Source organism: Symphalangus syndactylus, chromosome 6, assembly GCF_028878055.3.
Source record: "Symphalangus syndactylus isolate Jambi chromosome 6, NHGRI_mSymSyn1-v2.1_pri, whole genome shotgun sequence".
NCBI classification, from domain to species: Eukaryota; Metazoa; Chordata; class Mammalia; order Primates; family Hylobatidae; genus Symphalangus; species Symphalangus syndactylus.
Window position 1 is genome coordinate 136,611,683 of NC_072428.2, and position 23,063 is coordinate 136,634,745.

Consider the following 23,063-nt stretch of genomic DNA (forward strand, 5'->3'; position numbering starts at 1 on the left):
GCACACCAGATCTCCAGAGCTTAGTCATCTCGCGTAACTGAAATTTTATGCGTGTTGGTTAGCAGCTCCCCATTTCTTGGTCTTTTGGCTTTGCTAGGAGTCCTCTTTGTCTTTCCTCCTCCAACCTTAGTAATTCTAGTTCTCTGTTCCTATAATGTATAAATACCTGAAGATTTCCAGGAGATGCCAGATACCAAAGCTTATTACAGGAACAAGCTCAGTTTTACTCATGATTCTCAGATAGCAAGACTGAGGTGAAGTCCTTCGGAGTAATGCGCTTTGCTATGGTTTTCCGTTTGAATATCAGGGTTATGTAAACTGCTCCTGTGTTATATTATATTTAGGATAACAGAATTGCCTAAACTCCTTTGCTAAACATTGTTTCAAAGATATATAAAAGACATACCAGATTCAATGATTTTTTAACCAACACATACCAGTCATTATTTAGAAATCGTTATTGAGTGTCTCTCTCCCTCTCTGTCTTTTGTTTTCAGAAAAATGTGATGAGCCACTCGTCTCTGGACTCCCCCATGTGGCTTTCAGCAGCTCCTCCTCCATGTCTGGTAGCTATTCTCCCGGCTATGCCAAGATAAACAAGAGAGGAGGTAAGCCAAATTTTGATTCGTTTATCAATAAACATGTTAAATAAGAACATGTTATATTTATAGCCATATATATATGTGTGTATATATATGTATATTTATATGTGTGTATATATATATATAAACACATATATATATAAACACACATATATATATATACATATATATATGTATATATATATATAAAATCACACAACAGATGTTGGCAGACACCAGAAATCACTCTTGCCACTTCTATTAAAAGATCCATAGATGCCATTAACCTCTCATGTAATCTCCACATTGGAATAACATAGGAAAACTCCGGCTGGAAGTGAGAGATAGTACATCAAAAAGGAAGACATTTTGAAGTTGCCTGGGATAATAAAGTCAAAATGCCATAAACATTTAGAGTCAAAATGTAAAAAAGAATTGACTCCCAAAATGCATACAGTGTATTAAAAAGAGCACTTTGTATTTACTGTATATTAAGGTAAAACGTTAGTTCCTATTGAAAAAAATGCCCCTTGTAATTTTTCCTCCAGTACCCAGAATGTAGCTCTATTATAAAATCTGTGTGAAAAATAGTTAGATGTGTGCAACTACAACTTGAGTTCTTGACCTTAAATCATGGTATTTGTTAGTAACTGGCAGTTTCAAATTTTCTAGCAATTCACCGAGAGTAAAAGAATATAATTAAGGACAGAGGCAAAAAACTCTTTGGCTTCAAAGGAACACTGGTACAAATATCAGCGAATGGCAACTTAAAAAGGAAAGGCACAATATTATCTTAGATAAATATGAATCAACAAGCAAAGACTGTGATGTTTAATTCAGTCAAACAGGAATGGTGGTTGACAGGGGCTTCGGTGGAGAGGGAGGAAAAATTGAGATGTCTGTTAAAAGACATAAAGTTTTAGTTAGACAAGATGAATAAGATTTGGGTATCTATTGTGTAGCATGGTGATTATAGTTAGTAATATGTTGCATGCTTGAAAATTGCTAAAGTAACAGCTTTTAAGTGGTCTCACCATTTACAAAAAATAACTGTGTTGTGATGGATATGTTAATTATCTTGAGTTAATTATTTCACAATACATATATCAAAACACCCTGTTGTATACTATAAATATATAAATTTTTTGTGACTGTACCTTAATAAAGCTAAAGGAAAATAAGAAATGTGAAATCATAAAACAATATAGAACCAACCAATTTAGAAAGAAAAAACATAAAAGGGAATGAATATAGGAGGAAGCAAGAAAGGGAAGAAGGGAGGGAAGGAGGAAGGGAGGAATGGAGGGAGAGAGGGAGGGAGGGAGGAAGGGAAGGGAAGGAAAGGAAAGGAAGAAGGGAAGAAGGGAGAGAGGGAGGGAGAGAAGGAAGGAAGGAAGGAAAAAACAAAGATGAAAAAAGAAAGCAGGAGGAAACCCAAAAGAAGAACAAGAAGAAGAAGAAAAAAAAAAGACAGGAAGAAAAAATATTGTATCAGAAAAGAAAGGCATATCAGATTTAGAAAGACCAAAAAAGAGAAGAAAATAGATAGGAAAAAGCTAGCCTAGTGTATACAGAATAATATATAAGGTATTCACAGAAGTATGAATAGGTCTCAGTCAGTAAAAAGACTTGGTGAAAGAGTGATACACAAGCAAAGGTAGAGGAACATAACAAAAATGCAGTTTTAATGTAATATTAGTATAAATTAGCTCATTTTCATAACCTGATATTCATCAGGCTATGGACATGAGAGAGTTGTTGAGTCACTATAAGTTATCAAAAATTCTGCATAAAGATGCTGAAGTAATGTAAATTTTAATTTATTTCTCTCTCATAAAAGTCATTGGAAACAGCTATCAAAAAATGAATATAGACAGAAAAACACGAAACAAGGGACTTGCCATACCCAAATGGTAATTATGATACAGATCTTCCCAGTACTAGGAGATCTAGGACAAAATATGAAAAAGAGATACCATATTATTCTAGGTCCCAAGAGAATGGACTGTTCCCTAAAAGAAGTGCAATAATACTGAGAGACATGAAGCACCTGTGAGGAAAGGAAGCCGAGTCAGAAAATGTTACTTTCACAAGTTTTGAGTGAAAATGTGACTAAATAAGGTGTTTGCTCAGTAAATTTGGGCAAGTCAGGTTCTATCTCGCAAACAGCACTTCAGGAATACAAACGAGACAATCTAGTCACCAATGAGAAAACTGAAAGTGCACAATAAAGAAATTGTGGCCACGTGAATGGTGTGGAGCACGGAACCCATTTCCATATAAGACCTCGACTAAACAATGTAGGAGCTATAGTTGTAGGAGAGAGTATAAATGTTATAGGCACAGAAATTTAAAAGTGTCAATTATGGGAATTAGAGAGATGTGGGTATTTTTTCTTTCTAACCTTTCAGAGCAGCAGGCTACCAGATTCTGAAATTTTAGGTACAAATTTATTCTGCCTTTGATTTTTTTTATGGGAATTAACATCTTTTACAAAAAAAAATAGGTTTTTTGTTCTCATTTAATTCTAGAAAAGTTAAATTATTTTTTCTTTGTTTTAACATAATACAAGATACTGCTTTACATCATTTAGAGCTACTTATGTATTTATCTACTCATATAGAGAGTCAGATATCTGATATTAAGCTTCCAAACTGTTAATATATTTTTTAACTTGGACACTGGGATTTGAGGAGTGTCTTTCCTTACAGTAGTTTTGTCTGTAGTTTGTAGAATATGTATTTATATCTACCTAGATGATTGATAGGTAGGTAGGTAGGCAGATAGAGAGAAATAGAATGCATTTCCAGAAAGACAGATGTTTCAAAAGCAAAAAACTATAAAACAAAAGTTACGGTTTCTTAACTGTGTGACCCGAAGTTCATCTCTTTTTGACTATTGATATACTGGATTGTCATACATTAGGGTGAAATTATCATGTTGGGAAAGAAAGTGTTCTGTGTCCTGTAGATATAGATTTACACTTCACTGTAGCCCATTTTATAATTTGTTATGTGGGGAGGTGCAGTTATGTACTTTTTGGCTCCTAAAGACTGCTTTGCTTATCAGCCTTATGCTGCCCATAATGACATATAACTTGCCCTCCCCAACCCTCTCATTTTTGCTCCCTAATTTTTACGGATGGTGAGGTAACTAAGCTATATCTTCACCCTTTATGCTGCTCTGCCCCTGCAGGTACAGCAAGACACATATATGTAGGGCTTCACCCTTGCTGGCCACGTAAGTGTGGGTCAAGGGAACTAGCATGAGAAAGGAAGGTTATATCCTCTCCAAGGAAAAACAAAAAGTCATACATAGTTGTTATAATACAAAACTTTTTTTTTTCTTTTTTTAAGACAGGGTCTTGCTCTGTTGCCTGGGCTGGAGTGCAGTGGCATGATCTCAGCTCACTACAAGCTCCACCTCCTGGGTTAAAGTGATTCTCCTGCCTCAGCCACCCAAGTAGCCGGGATTATAGGAGAGTGCCCACCATGCCCGGCTGATTTTTGTATTTTTAATGGAGATGGGGTTTTGCCATGTTGGCCAGGTTGGACAACAAAATATTTTCTTTCACTCTAAAATGTATATGCAAATGCCCTTGGGAGAAGAGCCATGTAGGGTGAAATTCTTGATAACATGTAAGTGGCTAATAGCTTGCATTGAGAGAAAAGATTTTTTTTTAAGTATAGCATGATGTTATATATCTGGAAGATATAAAGAAGACAGAGAATTCCAAGCAGAAAAAAAATATGAACATTACAGAATCCAGGAATGTTGGAGATACATTTTCTTAATTTACAAGTGGCAAGAGTCATCTGATACAGACACTATATAAGCATCTGAAAGTGAGAAGATCATATTCTAACAGAAAAATACAAGAATGTAACCTACTAATTATACAAATGCAGAAAAGAACAAATTCAGTTGAGCATTATGTTGATAAACATTGGCTTCAAGTTTTATTAGTTACTTAAATGATATTCCTAAAATACATTTTGGAGAGAAAGTTTATAAATACATAGGAAAGCACCATATAAATGCAAATATTCAAATGGCAGATTGTCACATATTTATGAAATTGAATTTAGTTTATGGGTCTCCACAATACAAATCCATCTGCTATAATCTCGATGTCAGGGACCAGTACATGGCAAAGCATGGAGGAAATGTGACGTTTAAATGAAAAATCCACGTGTAATTCTGACATACCTTTTGGAGCTCACTGCTTTTAGTTTGTTGGTGCTGTTGTTGTTTCGTTATCAATACCTTATTCCTGTGATCTGTGTTCTGATTTATCCCCACATTTTTAATCCATTGAAGACTTCCCAGTCTTGTGTCATTCTGAGTTAATAGCACTTAGATGTGTTACTCTTTCCAAAGTTAGCACAGATACAAAACCTTTGAAAGTTTGAAACAGCATATCCCTTACCTTATTTTTAACATAGAATTTTACAGATTATAAACTGCTTTCATCTGTGCTCTAATGGTTTCTCAATCTTCATAACAACCTGGTTAGAAAGAATGGTCAGTTACAGATGCCAATCAATTCTTCTGCCAAACTTTCAACCTTGTACTTCATATGCCTTTTGTAGAAATCAGCCCTTTTCTTCTGCCAGAGGGACAGCCATCCACCACGTGGCCCAGGTCTCCCTCCACTACCACAGAGGCTTAGTGAGAACACCTGATCTCAATGGATGCTATTAGAATCTCTCTGCTTTGTTACGTGACATTGTTCTGGGAACCCAGGGGACTACTGGGGAAACCATAACAGGCTATGTGTAAACTAGAGAGAAGAGGAGAGCAGTTGCTGGGGAAGAAGGGAAGGCATGAGGCCGGGGTACCTGCAGAGAAGGATGAATCAAGCTCTGGTTTCACTCACAGCCTCTTTCAGGCCCCTGTTTCCAGCTTGCTTAACCTCTGACTGAACTTCAGCTTGAGTCTCTGAGATGTATCATTCCAGTTCTAATGGTCACCTCCCCCGTCTGAGCTCATTAAAGTAAGTTTTTCTTCCTAGTTACTAAAGGACTTTTGGTTTTAAAGAAAAACACAAACAAAAACTAGTTATTATCCCCGTTTTACAAATTCAAATAATACATATAGAAACCCCCAAATACATCATTAGGTTCTAAAGTAGCATAGCTAGGGAACAGTGGCACAGGGAGAGGGACACAAATCCATGTCTTCTGCTGGAACCCGACAGTCTTTATATGTGATTACACCAGATGAGGTAATATCAGTGCTGCCTTTTGAATTAGCCCAATGATGGTACCTAAAACGAGTTTGAAGGTTTGAGTCAAGTTTGATTTATTTATGCTTATATAGCCAGAGAAACCCAATCATGCAATCTCAGTATTTCCCAACGAATGTAGATCCTGAATAATTTTCTTTCTTTTCACCTTCCTGCCACTGATTTTTACTTAGTAGATGCTTCTAAGAATCTTGTTTGTTGCCTCCTCAAAGATGTTTCCTCCTATGTATTTTCCCTGAGTAATTTCTCCCATTTTAAGAATGCCTCATCTTCTCTATCACATGCGAGGGCAGAAGGTTGTGGTGGCGATGTTGTTTTCACATTAGTTTTCCTCTATTTCCTTCAGCAGGGAAAACACATTGCACTTGCAGACCACATAATTAATAATCACTTATCAAAGGAGTATGTGAATAACAGATGTTTGGAGAGAATGTAGAATAGATCTCTTGAAGTTCCTACATGTATCTTAAAGAGAACCACAGTCCTTGCCTTTCCTTAAAAGACACCACTTTATACTAGAATGATTTATAATCCTTTGGGTACGTACCCAGTAATAGGATTGCTGGGCCAAATGGTATTTCTGGTTCTAGATCCTTGAGGAATTACCACACTGTCTTCCACAATGGTTGAATGAATTTACACTCCTACCAACAGTGTAAAAGCGTTCCTATTTCTCCACATCCTCGCCAGCATCTGTTGTTTCCTGACTTTTTTTTTTTTTTTTTTTTTTTTTGAGATGGAGTCTCTCTCCGTCACCCAGGCTGGAGTGCAGTGGCGCGATCTCGGCTCACTGCAAGCTCTGCCTCCCGGGTTCATGCCATTCTCCCGGCCCCTCAGCCTGCCGAGTAGCTGGGACTACAGGCGCCTGCCACCACGCCCAGCTAATTTTTTTTTTTTTTTTTTTTTTTTGTATTTTTAGTGGAGACGGGGTTTCACCGTGTTAGCCAGGATAGTCTCAATCTCCTGACCTTGTGATCCACCCACCTCGGCCTCCCAAAGTCCTGGGATTACAGGCGTGAGCCACTGTGCCGGCCGGTTTCCTGACTTTTTAATGATCACCATTCTAAATGGTGTGAAATAGAATCTCATTGTGGTTTGATTGGCATTTCTCTAATGACCAGTGATGATGAGCTTCTTTTTCATATGTTTGTTGGCCACAATCCAACCCAAATGCCCACCAATGATGGACTGGATAAAGAAAATGTGGGACATATACACCATGGAACACTATGCAGCTATAGAAAAGAATGAGTTCATGTCCTTTGCAGGGACATGGATGAAGCTGGAAGCCATCATTCTCAGCAAACTAACACAGAAACAGAAAACCAACACTGCATGTTCTCATTTATAAGTGGGAGCTGAACAATGAGAACACATGGACACAGGGAGGGGAACATCACACACAGTGGCCTATCGTGGGGTGGAGGACAAGGAGAAGGACAGCATTAGGAGAAATACCTAGTGCATGTGGGGCTTAAAACCTAGATGACAGGGCCAGGCGCGGTGGCTCACGCCTGTAATTCCAGCACTTTGGGAGGCCGAGGCGGGTGGATCACGAGGTCAGGAGATCGAGATCATCCTGGCTAACACAGTGAACTCCCGTCTCTACTAAAAATACAAAAAGTTAGCTGGACGTGGTGGCAGGCGCCTGTAGTCCCAGCTACTCGGGAGGCTGAGACAGGAGAATGGCGTGAACCCGGGAGACAGAGCTTGCAGTGATCCGAGATCGCGCCACTGCACTCCAGCCTGGGCGACAGAGTGAGACTCCATCTCAAAAAAAAAAAAACAAAAAACAAAAACCCTAGATGACAGGTTGATAGGGTGCAGCAAACCACCATGGCACATGTGTACCTATGTGACAAACCTACACATTCTGCACATGTATTCCAGAACTTAGAGTTAAAAAAAAAATCACTAAAGCCATAGTTTCCAGTCTAATTTTAAAAAAATAACATAAAAAGACACAAAAGACACCACTGAAGTTCATAATTACCACCATGCCTTGATGCCACAGCTTTCTCAGATGATCACTGTAGGCTGGTGTCATTTTCCACTTCCTGTTGGCCAAGAGGAAGTTCTAGTGATTAGCATGACGCCAACCTCTTCCCTAGCTCACACTTGCATACACATGTCCACCTCCAGAAGCATGCTGGGCTGCCTCTTACAGCCTCCCAGGCGGTTCAGCAAACAGTAAAAGCTTACGCTACTCTTGAGAATTCTATTATTCCTGCTACTCCTAGAAAGAAAATTTTTCCCTTTTTTCCATTCTCAAGTCTCTTGTCTCTGAGTTGCATTTATAAAACACCTTCTTTCCCTCTGCTTTTTTTTTGCTCTCCTCTTTTTGCCTTTAAATATTAGAAGGATCTGTCACAGCTAATTAAATCTAGAACTGCAGCTGATATACTATAAACTGGGAACGGAACTACAGCGTGTCCATGAGGGCATTGTCTGTCTGTGTGACCTAGCGCCTCCTGCTGGTACTCTTCTGCTGTGTCTAGACCCTTTGTTACGTATGGCCCACTCATGACAGCCCGAATCAGCCACAGTAGGCAGTATTCTTAACCTTAATTAGGAAGCTTTTCTCTTAGACTATAACAGCAAGGCTTAAATTATGAAGTAGACTAAAGTTCCCAATTGATGAGATTCTGCCCTATTTTTGCAGCTTCCATTCCAATATTTTTCCTCTTTGCCAGCCTTTACCATGTAGTACTTTTTAAAATTTTCTCCTTTTCTCACTTACAGATAATTCATTATTACTTAAGTATGAAGTAATTGGTGAAGTGATACCTCTCAGGACTATTTGCCTTTTAAAAGCACAACCTTGGGAGCAGAAAATTTCAAAGAACTGGTTTTCTAATGGGGCATTTCAGGATATTTGACATTCTTATTTTAGCTGGTCATACTTCTTCATCTTCAAATGACTCTCCTGGAAACACCTGCTGATTTTGTCGGCTCTGAGGCAGTGCTGAGCAGTAAAAGGAGAGTGGCTTGTCTTCATGCATAACTAAGTTCCAGTACTGAGGGGACCAAGGACAAGTATGGGATTAGTCAATTATTTAAACGTATTGCATCTTGGTTTCCTGATTTCTATGATTACTATATCTGAACCAGGATATAATAATGATAAAAGATATAATATGGAATAATTTGTCATCTGAGTCAGGAACTTTTGACAGTGAAAGAGAGTATCATTAATAGTTACACCAGGTTAATCCTGGAAGTATGGTCCCTCTACTTGTAGTTTAAAATAAAATCGGTTATACTGTTTAGCAGAGCTACAGACTATGTTGCATTGAATATTAGTCTCTTTTCCATAAGTTACTTCCACCTTCTAAGAACAACACTATAGATACCAACATTTTAAAACAAGGATTGAATTAAATACCTTTGTCATTACAAAGACGATGCCTCCTTAAAAATTTATTGTTCGAATTTGTGTATTTGGCAATGTATGTGTGTTTTCCCCCATTATCGTCTAAGACAAAATATTATCATAATAATTTAAAAATTACTAAAATAACATTTTTAAAACTTTCAATATTTTGGGGGTATTAAGACTTACAGTAACTTAAATATTCTGCGGGACTTTTCACCTCAAACTTCTTTCAATTTAAGTGAAAGAGATTATGCCAGTGATTTTTAAGTGTTGCTCTTATTATCTTAATGTCATTTGAATTTGATCTCTTAGAATCTATATATCTCATAGAAACTAACATGTAGTTATTATAAGCCTCAGATAAAAAATTGTTCTGGACATTTGGGTGAATAAAATGTATCACCTTTGTTTTCCTTAGCCCTATATATTCTATCTTGTAAATACAACTTTTCAAAGATTTCTTCTAAAGACCTCACAGTTTTTATATCCACCTCCCGAATTGAATGAGAGTTTCCATCTAACTGGTATTGTGAATTTTAATGTATTATTTTTTACTTAATTCTCAAAGATAAACCAAAATTTTGGCTTGGCTGGGAGTTTTATAAAATTAAATGTGTAATACATGGAATATTTGTATCATTGACACTTGCTATAAATGATAGAATGTTGAAAGCTTACTCACCATGCAATGACTCATATATTTTGTTTGGACATGCCTTTTTAAATTTTAAAATAGTATTGTTATCTTTCAACCATTACACTAAATTGTATAATGTTGGTATTTCAACATCTTGTTTTTATTTTCTTTATAGAAATCTGTGCTAGGTTTTGTTGCAATTTCCATAGAGCAATGTGTCCCAAAGTGCATGATGTTAATATGTGTGGTGAACACACATACATACACACAAGATTCCATGATCAAATCAGACGGGATAGATTTTGTGCTCTGGGATCTTCTTTTGGAGAATCACAGATCCTCTTTATCACAGAACATCTTTACAGCCAGCAGAATACATTTCCACTTTGGGATTTGTTTTTATAAAATTTAACTAAACACTGTGCACATCAAGGGCTTTAAATGGGGTTTCTTTAATGTGCTTAGAAATATAGTTGTATCTCCCATGGGTTCACTACTGTGTTTCTGAAAATACTGATTATAAAAGTTCTTTGATAATAAGTCTGGTGATTTTTAGTTTAACAGAATGAACTAGACTTAATTAGAGAAAGGGGAATAAAGATAAAAGAGTTTTTCAATTTTGGACTTTTGAGATGAAGAATTTTTTAGTTAATTATTTTTAGGAAGTTGCTATTTTCCCATTTGTATACCAAATTCTATATATCTGAATATTTGCCATTGAGAAAATCATGTACTGGCTTAACGTCAATGCTATCACGTTGATCCCTGCTGCCGCCTTTGAAATGGCTCTGGAATATTAATTTTCTAACACTCTCTTTAGATCACAACATTAATAGCTGATTGTCTAAAAGAGGGGGAAGTTTGCGAATAATTCATTATTATAATATGTTTGGTAATTTTACTTTAAACATAATACTGAAAACTATCCTATTTGGTACTAGCCCTATAAAGTTTAGGACATATGGGATGGGATAACCATATCTGAACTAGCAAAGAAATGTATTTAAACAAAAAAAAATTAAGAAGATGTGAAGAATAGATATACCTTTCTAAGACTGTTGATATGGATCTAGATTTTTCGTTACCCATAGGAGACATCTTGGGCCACTTCCTACTTATGTTCAATTGTCAAAATTACTCACTCACTTCTATAATGAGAAATTTTGAGTGGATACTCTCTAGGACCCTGTCATCACTGAACGCCCGTCGTGTAGCCAAGAAAGATCATAATTCCTTGGTCTTGATCTTGCTGGGCTCTTACAGATTCTTACTGGTCTGGACCACACCTCCCTCTGTGTGTAGATATCATTTCTATGAAATTTCTGGAGAATGGTCAGGATATCTAGGCAAAAAGCTTTATCAAATATTTACACATTGAATTTTTCTTTCTAAACCATTCAAGAATATAGGTAAAACGTGTTTATGAGAATAATCATTTAATATTCCTTAATCCCTTTGCTTTTTTTTTTCTTTTAAGACAAGGTTTGTCACCCAGGCTAGAGTGCAGTGGCATGATCAGAACTCACTACAGCCTCTACATCCTTGCGCTCAGGTGATCCTCCCATCTCAGCCTCCTGAGTAGCTAAGACTATAGACTCGCACCACCATGCCCTGCTAATTTTTTTTTTAATGTTTGTACAGACAGGGTTTTGCCATGTTTGTCAGGCTGGTCTCGAACTCCTGCACTCAAGTGATCTACCCACCTCGGCCTCCCAAAGTCCTGGGATTACAGGCATAAGCCACAGAGCCCAGCCTATATGCTAACTTTATTCATAGAGAGTCTTTAGTATTTTTCACATCTCAAATAAGGAAGTAGAGAATTTTTGTGAATGATTTCTACCATCAGAAATATTCATTTTAAATATAAAATTCTTCACAGCCTGAAAGCACTTTCATGCTGTGCTTATGCAGGTTTGACTCTCAGAGAATATTTTCTAAATGTGTGAACAAATACATAAAATATTATTTATTGCATATATTATTCTACTAACTGTAAATTTCAAATACTCATTGCTTATAGGTAGGAATCATTTGTTAAATCAAGAGTTCATATTTGCTAATACTTTCCTTGTTCCAAAAAACTATCTCACAAATTGTTTGGTCACTGTTGTAGCCAATTGGAATCTAGACTGTAATAGCAGATGAGTAATAACAACCAACACAATCATCATCATAAATAAACTAGAAATTTAAATCTCATTTTTAAAAATGAATATTCAGAATCATTAGAGAATGGCCCTCTCATATCAACATTCTTTCAATGCTTCCAATATTGTAGAACAGAGACCATGAGGATAATGCTGAGCTGATAAAGCATGCCTTTCCTATCTCAAGATATTATTTCACATACATGGCTTTCGACTTGTGCTGGGTTTTGGGTAACAGAATATATTCTATCAGTCCTTAACACTGTATCTGGCTCATAAGAAATACATTCTGTATCCCAGTTGAAGCAGTGTAGCCTACAAGAAGAAATGAAGGCCGGGAAAGAATAGGGCAAGTCCACAAGTAGCCATTTGGGAAGCTCACGTCAGCTGGTTGGTGAGTGGCATTGAACAGAGTTCATTCATTAGACAAGTTTAGGCCGTAAAAAGCTGCACATGTAAAAACTATACTTGAAACCTGAAAATTACAATTCCTCTATACCAAATGAGTGACTGTATTTTTCAATATCTACTCTCCTGTGATTAGAGAAAATTCCATGCTTTTGTGACTATTTATCCCTTTCCTTTATTTTACTTATTAAGAGAAAAAACAGACCAAATTATTTCCAAGACAATTGGGAGGATTTAATCTAATACTGGCTCTGTTAGCAACCTGGTTAGGTCATACTTATTAAAATGAATAGACCCTTGTCTTAATACCCTTAGCAAATTAGTGACTTTTTCACATTTTTTTCTTTCAGAATTAAGAAATATAGAATTGTTCTTTCTTTTATATGCATGCCTTGCAAAAGTAATTCTAAAAATATTGTCACTAATAAGAATTCAAAGCAGTGTAGCCTTTGTTAGCTGCCTTTTCTATACACCAAGAATGAGCAATCAACATTGTTTACTCATCCTCTTGCTTTAAAACTCAGATATATGTTTGACGCAAATATTGCTGACAATAAAACATGACATTTAAGGCAGTTTATTTTTATTATTCTTGCCTCTTTAACATCAAAATGTAAACACAAAATGTAGAAAGATTTCTTCCCCAGGTTTTCACCCAAAGGTCATTTTATTTTATTTCCCTTAGCTATTTTGATTTTCTTAGCAAGGTAAGGAATACATGTTGCTTTTATTTTGCTTGGTTTTCATTCTCAGCAACCTTTGCAATGTATTTCCTTTGTATCTGTCTTCTGCTTTAAAACTGATAAGACAATGGTATCTGTTTGAACTGGGGGGTCCTTGTCTGCAGTATGTCTGTAACCTCCACCTCACCAGACATCCACAACCAGAAAGACTCTTCTGCCTCCAGGATGAATTATTTTGCATTACAAGGTTTGTGCCTGAGCATATGTATAAATAATGCATAATTAAGCGTGTTCTATAATTTTATCTAGCCAGTGTCTGGCACATACATATTTGGATGGATAACGAATTGGGTTTTGTTTGTTTTGTTTTTGTTTTCAACTCTCTGCTTAGACCACCAAATAAGTCTTATAAGGATCTACTCTTAAGGTGATGAAAAGTATTGTTGACTTCCTTACTCTTCTTCCCTGAGTGTTCTAGATGGTGGAAGTTAAAATCAAATGCTTCTGAGGAGTACAGGCTTCTATGGTCCTGTGTCCAGAATTGGTGGGTTCTTGGTCTCACCGACTTCAAGAGTGAAGCCACGGACCCTCGTGGTGAGGGTTACAGTTCTTAAAGAGGGTATATCCGGAGTTTGTTCCTTCAGATGTTCAGATGTGTCTGGAGTTTCTTCCTTCTGGTGGGTTCGTGGTCTCGCTGACTTCAGGAATGAAGCTGCAGACCTTCGCGGTGTTACAGCTCTTAAAGGCTGCACGTCTGGAGTTGTCCGTGGGTTCGTGGTCTCGCTGGCTTCAGGAGTGAAGCTGCAGACCTTGGCGGTGGGTGTTACAGCTCATAAATGCGGCGCAGACACAGAGTGAGCAGCAGCAAGATGTATTGCGAAGAGCGAAAGAAAAAAGCTTCCACCGCTAGGAAGGGGACCTGAGTGGGGTGCCACTGCTGGCTCGGGTGGCCTGCATTTATTCCCTTATCTGGCTGCACCCACATCCTGCTGATTGGTCCATTTTACAGAGAGCTGATTGGTGCGTTTATGCTCCTTTAGCTAGACACAAAAGTACTTCAAGTCCCCACCAGATTAGGAGACACAGAGCACTGATTGGTGCATTTACAAACCTTTAGCTAGACACAGTGTGCTGATTGGTGCGTTTGCAATCCCTTAGCTAGACACAAAAGTTCTCCAAGTCCCCACCAGATTAGCTGGACACAGAGCGCTGATTGGTGCTTTTACAAACCTTTAGCTAGACGGAAGAGTTCTTCAGGTCCCTACCCGACCCAGAAGCCCAGCCGGCTTCACCTCTCAATGGCACCGGCCGTGAGACTTTGTGGCACCTAGCCTGGGCACTCTGGCAGCCCAGAGGGAGTTTGTTCCCCAAACAAGCCCAGCAGGCGCCGGCCGGCCCCACCGAGTGCGGGGCCCACGGAGCCGGCGCCCACCTGGAACCCGAGCGGCCGGCGAGCTCCACACAGTCCCAGCTCCTGCCGGCGCCTCTCCCTCCACACCTCCCTGCAAGCAGAGGGAGCGGGCTCTTGCCTCTGCCAGCCCCAGAGAGGGGCCCCCACAGCACAGCAGCAGCCTGAAGGGCTCCTGGAGTGCGGCCAGAGTGGACGCCGAGGCCGAGGAGGCGCCAAGAGCCAGCAAGGGCTGCTAGCACATTGTCATCTCTCAATACTGGAGAGTCATAGGGACTGCTAGAGGCTCTTCTCATATTTTGATAAGCTCATACATTCTCATAGGTCATATAGAATTCCCAGAAAAGGGATGATTAAATTTCTTCCAACAAGAGGATAATACAGCAGAAATGACGACTTCTTTACTGTTGAAGTGCTGGCAGTCCACAAAAACAAGTCCTAAGAAGGCCAAAATAGCAAAAGATGTTACCACTGCCCCCACCACATTTATATTCCCAAACCTTCCACATACCTACATTCACTTTCAAATAGTATTAAATTATAAGCAGTTCCCATTGGTCTCCAGGGTTTTTTTTTAATTAGATAGATCAGTCTTAACAGCATTAACATGTTTAAGCTTCCTGTCCTTTGGTAGTGACTGAAGTTGTCAACTTCCTCAAAAGTCATTACTGACGGCAAAGTATTTCTTTTTGGTCATTTCAAGACATCCATGTTTTTTTGTTTTGTTTTGTTTTTTCCTCTCTCTATCTCAGAACTTATAATGAAGTATTGTATTGTAGACTTATTTTTCCGACCCCAAGAGACTGGGTGGGTGTCACCTGAAGACATGCTCTATGTATCAAGTATCCATGAATACTTGACATCTACGATGATGCCAAGAACAGAGCTGATACTCACAAATGTAGAAATAAATGCTTTTCTGTACATATTATTTTATCTGATCCTTGCAAAACCCTAGGAAGAAATTCAGAAGTTACAAAACTCAGTTTGATGAATAAGAAAACCGAGATTCACCAAGTTTAGATTCTTGCCTAAGGTCACAGCTAACAGAAACCGGATTTCAGTATTTGAAATGAGGTCTTCTGACTTCAAAATAATTCACTATTCTGTTCTCCATATGTCTTCCCTGACTTTGTGAGAAGTTTTCTTTTGGAAAAATTAGAATAATATTTGAGTTGGTTATAGGGCATAACCAAAGTTTTCCCACTGGTGTTTGGTGTTTTAGAACACAAAAAGAGACATTTCTGTTTCATTTCTGAGAAGCATATATTGAGTAGATTTTCATTCAGAATACCTTTGTGATTTCTTTGCATGTTTTTTAATCTGTTTTAAATAATTTGAAAGTAAAAGAAGTTATTTTAAATTTTTGCATATAATGATGTATTTGTTAAAAGCATATCTTTTTTTCACTACACTAAAAGCCTAGCCAAAATTCAAATCAATTTAGTCTAAGTTTTGAATTTGTATTATGTGGGGTGGTAGGCAAAAAAAAAACAAAAAATAAACCTGTACTCTAAATATTATATACGTGGGAACCAGTAAAGATTTGAACAGAACAATGAGACCAACATTCTCTATGCCAGAAAAGAATTTAAATAAGAAAAAACTACTGATGTGCAGCACCAACACGCTAGAATCTGACAGAAGCTGTATTTTTAAAGTCACTAACACTCTTAATATTCAAAACACACCTGGGAAAAAGCAGTAAGTCAGTACAAAGTGAAAGAAAATGAATAGCAGGAGTAAACCTCAACCACAAAATAGAAAGTATGTGAGGCCTACTAGATATGCCATAAGTGGATCTGTGTTTAGTGTGAGATGAGAACAATCTGGCACCAGTAATAACAATATCCCATTGTATGATCATTATCAATCACTAAATGCTTTCTTCCCTTTCAAATAAAGGATTCAGCATTGTGACATTTTGCCTTTCATTTTGTCGTTGTTTAGTAGAATGACCATACTTCCTGGAAAACTAGAAACTCACAAGGGAATTGATTCATTCTTTTCTCCCAAACTTCTTTATATCAAGTATTAAATAAAGCAAAGCAAAGACTCATTTGACCAAATCTTTCAAAGTTATCTTTATCTATCTTCTCTATGTATTATTTAGGACAATCATTGATGATGGAAAATAATTTTCTAAAGAATATTTCCAAGAAGCACAAAATGTCTTTGGTTTTTAATTCAAAACTCTGTATTTGAATTTCAACAATTCAAACGATAAATTGGAAACCAAATATTGCTATTTCGAACACCAAACTGTGTTTGTTGGTTTCAGTCCCAAAGAAATAGCACTAACTAGGAAGAGAGGTATGAGTTTTAGGCTTTCAAATCGTCGCCATCAGGACTTGAGAGGAAATATGCAGGTGCACCAGTTTTAGGGATGTTTATTGGATACATCCAAATGATGCAACTTCAGCAACAGACTATCTTATCTTCGTGATTTGGTCAGTGATTTTTATTTTATTTTATTTTTTAAATTTTATTTTATTTTATATATTATTTTATTTTTTTAAGATGGAGTCTCGCTCTGTCACCCAGGCTGGAGTGCGGTGGCCCAATCTCAGCTCACTGCAACTCCGCCTTCCGGGTTCAAACCATTCTCCTGCCTCAGCCTCCTGAGTAGCTGGAACTACAAGCGCCAGCCACCACGCCCAGCTAATTTTTTGTATTTTTAGTAGAGAGAGGGTTTCACCGTGTTAGCCAGGATGGTCTCGATCTCCTGACCTGGTGATCCGCCCACCTCGGCCTCCCAAAGTGCTGGGATTACAGGCATGAGCCACCGCACCCGGCCGATTTGGTCAATGATTTCTATGCAGCGGTCTGGAGACAGGCTTTGGGTACCTCAGTCTTTTTTTTTTTTTTTAACTTTAAGTTCTGGGGTACACGTGTGGAATGTGCAGGTTTGTTACATAGGTATACATGTGCCACAGTGGTTTGCTGCACCCATCAACCCGTTATCTACAATAGATATTTCTCCTAATGCTATCCATCCCCCAGCCCCTACCACCCAACAGGCCCCGGTGTGTGATGTTCGCCTCCCTGTGTCCATGTGTTCTCATTGTTCAACTCCCACTTATGAGTGAGAACACGTGGTGTTTGGTTTTCTGTTCCTGCGTTAGTTTGCTGAGAATGGCAGTTTCCAGCTTCATCCATGTCCCTGCAAAGGACATGAATTCATATTTTTTATGGCTGCATACTATTCCGTGGTGTATATGTGCCACATTTTCTTTATCCAGTCTATCATTGATGGGCATTTGAGTTGGTTCCAAGTCCTTGCTATCGTGAACAGTGCTGCAGTAAACATACATGTGCATGTGTCTTTATAGTAGAATGATTTATAATCCTTTGGGTATCAGTCTTAATTTAGCATCTTGTGGTTCCAGATGAGAAGTTTACGTAGACAGACCCAGAGATGCCAACCAGAACTCAACATGCTCCTTGCAGCACTGGGAAAGAAAACTCAGGGTGGAGGAGGCACACAGTCAGTGGTTATGCCAGAGATAAAGAATGCTGATACTTTGTAACAGCTTCACTTTAATTTATTTGTGAGTGCTTTCTAAATTTTCCTTCCATTGATATGAGGTACATTTGGAAATAATCAGTTCTCCTTAGCAATTTATCAGTGAAATGGCAAGGATTCACTAAGGAGTGATAAACAGGCAGGATGTTTTGTCAACAGCCTGAAATATGTTAATCAGCTTCTGGAAAGCCAACAATTTAAATTCAAATAGATTTCTCACTGAGCCTGAGATCTAAAACCCTGTGATTCTGTTTCTGTTTATTGGATTAATCTAGATTTTAGACTCCTTTGTCCTCAACTCTTGGGAATCCCCCTACTATTTTTTTCTTTGTTTGGATGGCTTAGTTGGAATAGAAAAAAGTGTGGTTGATTTCTTCAGAAGTGTTATCTGTGTGACCTCATACTCAACTGTGGGAATAACAGAAAGGCAAAAATGGGGAAATAAAAATCCTGTTGCCGAATGAGAATTCTGCATCTCACTGCCGTATGGAATGGTACAGTGATTCATATTTCAGGCACCTCAATTAGACATTCATTATTCATAAACACTTATGTAACTGTGAGTTATTCAGGCTAGGAGAGAACATTGCAATCTTTCTTTTTCCTTTTCTTTATTATACGACATCTTATATCTAAAAAAAAAAGAAAAAGCTAAAAAAAAAAAAAAACGCTGTCTGCTACATGTAAATCTGAACTATACATTTAAGGCAAAATGGCATGAATAAAACAAAGGTGATCTGGTACATTTGGCTGTGTCTTGTCAAAGAAGCAATCTGAACAAATAGGCTAAGATCAATTCTATTAGAGGTGAAATACGGACCAAGATACCAACACTGATCCCTTCAGCCATGGCCCTTACATATAGTTCTAATGTACAATAATACAGGTCAGGATCTGGAAAGGCCTAATTGACAAGACTAAGTGTCAAAATCAGTGTTGAAATGCTGCTCAAATTACAGAAAATGAGGGCTCCAGGCATTTAATAAGCATGCATTGAGCTGAGCACATACCACCACAAAAGATTCATTTGCATGTGGGATTAAAATATCTGAAAACTTGACAAGGGAACTTTTTAGAGACTCTGAGATGGTGACATCATTATGACACAAGGCACTGTTTGTCTGAAGCACATTGGTGAGTGTCCCCAGCCGTAAATTTGGAGATAGTTCAGGTGGCATCTGAGTATAAATCAAAAGAAAATAGGTACTTGTCTTACTCGATGAAAATAATTATTGTGTTGCTTTTTGAAGGGGGCATCAATAATTTAACAAATATTTATGGTTTACTTTGTGTTCAGAACATTTTGTAGTCTATGTCAGCACTGTCTGGTAAAATACATGGTGAGCCATATATGTAATTTTCAATTGTCTAATACCTGCATGAAAAAAACTAAAAAGAAACAGGTGAAATATATTTTATATGTTTTAGTTAAACTAAAATATTGAAATATTGTCATTTTGTTATGCAATCAATATAAAATTATCAATTTGCTACTTTACATCTTTCATACTAAATTTTTAAAATCTGGTGTGTATTTTACACTTATCTTGATTCAGAAACTAAATTTCCATCAGAAATACTTAATCTGTATTTAAATTTCACAACATTTATGGTTTAAACAGTAGACTCACATAGCCAAATTGCTCCCAAAATATCTAAAATGTTCTCCAATAAATGAATTAATTATCAGTTTTAAAATATACATTTAAATTATTTAAAATTAAATAGCAAATTTAGATCTGCAGTCTCTCAGACATGTGTTAGTGCTTCTAGCAACATGCTGAGTCTCAGTAGCCACAGGTATTGACACCTGCACCTGTGGGAATGGTGACCCTGGGGATGTGCAGGTTGTAATCATATGCAGTGGCATTAATCTTTGGGGAGAGTCAGAATTCATTTATAGTCTGGTGGTGGCTGAGAGATGACAGAATTATAATAACTGAGGAGGCTAAGTACTTAACATCAATTTGCATGGCAGTCTCATTTTATCAGGAAAAGCAAGAATGGCAGAGGCAAGAATGCAATAGCTGTTCCTTGACATTGGAAAACCTTCAGCAAAACCCAGGGTTTGGGGGTTCCCCCTGGGTGTCTGAGATGTAGCATTCAGCACTAGCTCCAGCCTTTGGGCAGCTGTGGGGGCCAGAGACCAAGTGTGGTCCCTGGCCCAGGGTGGGATTAAACAGCATAAGTGGTGTCAAGAAGTACACGTTAGAGTTAATGAAGAGTAGGTGGTACGTGGATCACAACTCTAGGGACCGTCAAATAAAACTACTTTCAGTTAAGGCATTTTGTTTACTGTTAAAGAAGACAGGACTCTAGGATATGTCTTACTTTTCCAGAACATGTTACAAACTGATGTTTCTTGAGATTATATTGGGATATACTCAGCCAGTCTCTCTCACCAGGTTCTAGAGACAGCTGCCGGTGCTGTTGAGGGTAAAAATCTAGTATTCATCAATCTGAACAGCTGAAAGCAAATCCCTTTTGATGATGGAATCAGATTAACTCAAAGCATTAGACATTTTCTCTCTGCGCAGACTGGGCTAAATGCTCTTGGATAGTCTGTTTCATGGGCTTAGCCTTAGCAATATGGACCTGGATTAATTACTCTGGCATTGTGTAAACTCTATGTAGAAATAGTGTTATCTCCTATTATATCTCTATGTCTGAACATTATATGCAACCTTCTGCTTATTATCACAGTAAAAAAGTCTGTCCAAATCATTGCATATGCATAATTTCTATTATGTTTAGAGGGATTGATGATTAAAGGTTAATAGGAAGACATTATTTAATAATTACAAGAGAATGTGTTCTTTAGCAGGAATAATATGCCTCATTAAAAATAAAAATCATTGAATTATTTCTCTACTGAAACATATCAGTGTCATAAATAACATGACCCTAAAGGATATCAGGTGTGATTAAAAGTCCCAAAGTGGAGATTAAAGTATTAACAGTCATGGGGGTAGGTATGAATTTGCAGAGGTAGAAACTGAAATACAGATAAATAACTTTCCCATGCTGTCAGTTGTATGTAGTGAAGCCAGGATTAAAAAACTAAGGCCTATCTAACTGTGTTTTTTCATAATGAGGTACTAACTACGATATGAATGCTCCAAAGCTGTCAAACCACAAGAGGAATAATGTATTGTATCAATTACTCATTCCAAAAAACAATACAAGTACTTCAAAGCAGCAAGAATCTACTCCAAACACCATTTTCACAGGTATAAAGCAAAAATAGGATTTGATATTTGAAAATACCTATTTTAAAGAATTTAATATATTGTGCTTTTATATCAATTATGTACTGCCTTAAACATTCATCAAGTTCTGCTCTAAAATACAGCATATCTGAACATGACCTGCAGCTTCATATGCTATAGACAGAGTAGTCAGAGAAAGTAGAAAGCAAGGGCACCCATTGCCTTTGAAGAGTTTTCAGTGAAAATTTTAAAGAAAAAATGCTAATCACAGGCATAATGTAAGTATATGAATATAACTATTTTTCCCTAAATCTGAACATAGATAATACAACATAAATCTCATGATAAAGAGCAATCTCTACCTTATATAGCTTAGTGCAGAATTAGAATATAGTAAATGTTGAAAATAAAGATCAACTATGTTGGTGGTATTTTAAACCATTCAGTTCTGTGTGTCGGCATTTTGACAACACTATGCTAATTCTATGGCTCTCTTCTTGGCCCTGACTTTACTTAGTATTCTCCACAGTATACTCTGACCTCTCAAATCAACATTCATGGTACAAAACATTAAAAGTACAGAATATATTATTGTTAAGAAGAGGATTCACATGTAAAGATGACAATGAAAGTATTCCTGGGGAAAACTAGCAAGGGAGTGGAAAGTGGGATGGAGAAGTAAAGTCAGTGTGCCAAATGCCATGGACTGTAACCTTGGCTCAGATCCCACAGGGAAGCTCTTGAGATAAGTCACGTGTCACAGCTGTCTGAAGCAGGGGCTAGAAGTTGGAGACTTTATATGCCTACATCTATCAGACATTGGTTAATTTTCCCAATTTCCCAACTACCCTTATGTTCAGGCAAGTGGGTTCTGGCAGCCTGAGGGTTGGTTGTCTGCAGACAAAATCGTATGGCTTCTAGCTATTATTTGATAAAACTGACATGTTCACACCTTATGCCCCAGCAATTTCAATGATAGGAAGATATCCCAGAAAAATGCCTGCTCATGTTTATGGGAAGATGTGTATTAAAAATATGCAGAGAAGCACTGTGTATTGTATAATAACCCAAAAATGAAAACAACTTAAATGTCCATAAACATCATCACTGTTCAAAGAGTACGCTACATTTTATATAAAGAAATACAATTTGAAATTCAAAGGGAATACACTTCAAGTAAACATACATGAAAGAAAAATCATAATGTTGATTAAAATAAGTCACAGAAGAATACATACAATGTCATTTCACTTATATAAAATCCAAAAACAGGTTAACAGTATATACTTTAGGAATATATGCATATATGATAAAACCATAAAGAAACAGAAGGGCATGCTTTATTGAAAGTGAAGACTATCGGTTACTTATAAGTTGCAGGGAGGGAGATGGTGTCACAGGACCACCAGATTTGTATGCTTGCTGCACAGTAACAGACGAACACACTGAGACAGCAGGGTTTGCAACAGAGAAAGACTTTAATGATTATAGGGCAGCTAAGCGAGGACATGAGAACGACCCTCACATCCATCTCCCTGAGGAGTTCTGGGCTGGAGTTTTTAAGGGGATTGCGGAGGGTGAGCGGCTGTAAAATTGGGGTTGTTGATTGGTTAGGGTAAGAGTGATGAAATCATCTCGATGTGGGAACTGAATTTTTTGTCAGCTTCTCCTAGGGTACTTTGGACCAGCTGGTGTCAGTAATTCCACCTGTATGTAGGACCTTGAAAGATTTTTCTCACATAGAAAACCCCACATTTCACAATATTTGAGATATTTCTATAGAGTGATTAGGAGAAACTATAACCTTGTGATAGGATCTACATGATTCTGGATAACAGGC

At 37.6% G+C, this 23,063-nt stretch overlaps 1 protein-coding gene across 2 annotated transcripts in view; it reads left to right on the top strand.

Moving 5' to 3' along the window:
- Positions 1-23,063, top strand: part of CNTNAP2 (contactin associated protein 2) — a 2,323,962-nt gene that overhangs the window by 681,605 nt on the left and 1,619,294 nt on the right. For both annotated transcript variants that reach the window (XM_063641685.1, XM_063641684.1), the window contains exon 2: positions 498-608. In XM_063641685.1, the coding sequence (XP_063497755.1) occupies positions 498-608 (111 nt within the window). The remainder of the gene's footprint in view (positions 1-497; positions 609-23,063) is intronic.